The sequence below is a fragment of the Pangasianodon hypophthalmus genome, chromosome 24 (genome assembly GCF_027358585.1).
Source record: "Pangasianodon hypophthalmus isolate fPanHyp1 chromosome 24, fPanHyp1.pri, whole genome shotgun sequence".
Lineage (NCBI taxonomy): Eukaryota > Metazoa > Chordata > Actinopteri > Siluriformes > Pangasiidae > Pangasianodon > Pangasianodon hypophthalmus.
Window position 1 is genome coordinate 19957776 of NC_069733.1, and position 2500 is coordinate 19960275.

Consider the following 2500-nt stretch of genomic DNA (forward strand, 5'->3'; position numbering starts at 1 on the left):
TGTGTTATATATTAGATGGTGTGTGTGTGTGTGTGTTATATATTAGATGATGTGGTGTGTGTGTGTGTGTGTGTGTTATATATTAGATGGTGTGTGTGTGTTATATATTAGATGGTGTGTGTGTGTGTGTGTTATATATTAGATGATGTGGTGTGTGTGTGTGTGTGTGTGTTATATATTAGATGGTGTGTGTGTGTTATATATTAGATGGTGTGTGTGTGTGTGTGTTATATATTAGATGATGTGGTGTGTGTGGTGTGTGTGTGTGTGTTATATATTAGATGGTGTGTGTGTGTGTGTGTTATATATTAGATGGTGTGTGTGTGTTATATATTAGATGGTGTGTGTGTGTGTGTGTGTGTGTGTGTTATATATTAGATGGTGTGTGTGTGTGTGTGTTATATATTAGATGATGTGGTGTGTGTGGTGTGTGTGTGTGTGTGTTATATATTAGATGATGTGGTGTGTGTGTGTGTGTGTGTGTGTGTGTTATATATTAGATGATGTGGTGTGTGTGGTGTGTGTGTGTGTGTTATATATTAGATGGTGTGTGTGTGTGTGTGTTATATATTAGATGATGTGGTGTGTGTGTGTGTGTGTGTGTGTTATATATTAGATGGTGTGTGTGTGTGTGTGTTATATATTAGATGATGTGGTGTGTGTGGTGTGTGTGTGTGTGTGTTATATATTAGATGATGTGGTGTGTGTGGTGTGTGTGTGTGTGTTATATATTAGATGGTGTGTGTGTGTGTGTGTTATATATTAGATGATGTGGTGTGTGTGTGTGTGTGTGTGTGTTATATATTAGATGGTGTGTGTGTGTTATATATTAGATGGTGTGTGTGTGTGTGTGTGTGTGTGTGTGTGTTATATATTAGATGGTGTGTGTGTGTGTGTGTTATATATTAGATGATGTGGTGTGTGTGGTGTGTGTGTGTGTGTGTTATATATTAGATGATGTGGTGTGTGTGTGTGTGTGTGTGTGTGTTATATATTAGATGATGTGGTGTGTGTGTGTGTGTGTGTTATATATTAGATGATGTGGTGTGTGTGTGTGTGTGTGTGTGTGTTATATATTAGATGATGTGGTGTGTGTGTGTGTGTGTGTGTGTTATATATTAGATGATGTGGTGTGTGTGTGTGTGTGTGTGTGTGTGCGTGCTCCCAGTAGGTGGGTCAGTCTGTGGGGGTCTGAGAGGCAGCAGGTAAAACAGGGGATGATTTTGTTGATTTTGGGGAAGAAGCTCAGCTGGTTATATTTAGTGCGTCAGTGAGGAAGTGCAGCTGAGTCTGTTTTATTGAGTCTTCTCTCAGGACAGCAGGACTGTGTGTGTCTCCATCTGGATAGCTGAGCCATGAGTCTGTACTCCTCTCTCTCTCTCTCTCTCTCTCTCTCTCTCTCCCTCTCTCTCTCTCCCTCTCTCTCCCTCAGGTGGTGTTTGATGAGTCTTTACAGAGGTGTTTGGACTCGTACCTGCGTCTGGCTCCTCGTGGTATCGACTCGTCCTGCCTCTCTCTCTCTCCGGCCGTGTCTGAGGCACAGCGCCATCTTCATCGCAGCGTCTTCATGGTCTTCCTCAGGATGGCAACGCACAAAGAGTCCAAGGTTTTAATAATAATCAGAATAATGATAATAAATATAGCCACAAGTGGCGATCTGCGGGGTCCAAGCACTCCTCTTGCGTCGCCAGTGATCAGTGCTTACTGAGAAACACATAATAATAATAATAATAATAATAATAACTTTAGGTTGTTAGCATGTTGCTGTTTCAGTTAAATCTGTCTAATCTTCCTCTGCTCAGGAGAACTTCATCACTCCTGCTGTGTTTGGAGAAATTATCTACGACAACTTCCTGTTCGACATTCCCAAAATCCTGGACCTGTGTGTGTTATTCGGCAGAGGAAATTCCCAACTGCTGCACAAAATGATCGGTAAACTGTTCTACTGGACTGATTACTGCACCTGACCAATCAGAGGCCAGAGTTTCATCATGTGACTGTTTCTGACCAGAGTTTCTGTGTGTCTGACCAATCAGAAGCCAGAATTGTTTTCAGATCTCTAGCATAGCAGGCGTGTGATATTCTGTGTGATATTTGAGACCAGGAAAAGTTCATTAACTCACACACACACACACACACACACACACACACACACGCACAAGCATCAATGTAAAAGAATGTGAAGGAGTGTGTCGTGCCTTTCGTTTTGTTTTATTTGATACAATAATGAATAAATTAAAACATTTAAATATAATTTAACTTTTTCAGAGAACATCTTCATGCAGCAGCCCAGTTACTACGGCGACCTGAACGACACCGTTCCCTCCATCATACAGGTCCGTCTCCCGGCTTACTATTATTATTATTATTATTATTATTATTATTATTAGGGATAACACGGTGTGTGTGTGTGTGTGTGTGTGTGTGTGTGTATGTGTGTGTGTGTGTGTGTGTGTGTGTAGGTGTTTAACACCATCCTGGAGAGGTGTGGACTGCAGTC

General features: G+C 41.2%; 1 protein-coding gene across 1 annotated transcript in view; it reads left to right on the plus strand.

Moving 5' to 3' along the window:
- ascc2 (activating signal cointegrator 1 complex subunit 2) overlaps nucleotides 1-2500 on the plus strand; it is a 34103-nt gene that overhangs the window by 3134 nt on the left and 28469 nt on the right. The window contains exons 4-7 of the mRNA XM_053228968.1: nucleotides 1433-1606; nucleotides 1803-1932; nucleotides 2269-2336; nucleotides 2463-2500. The exon at nucleotides 2463-2500 is cut by the window's right edge and continues 76 nt beyond it. Of these exons, the coding sequence (XP_053084943.1) occupies nucleotides 1433-1606; nucleotides 1803-1932; nucleotides 2269-2336; nucleotides 2463-2500 (410 nt within the window). The remainder of the gene's footprint in view (nucleotides 1-1432; nucleotides 1607-1802; nucleotides 1933-2268; nucleotides 2337-2462) is intronic.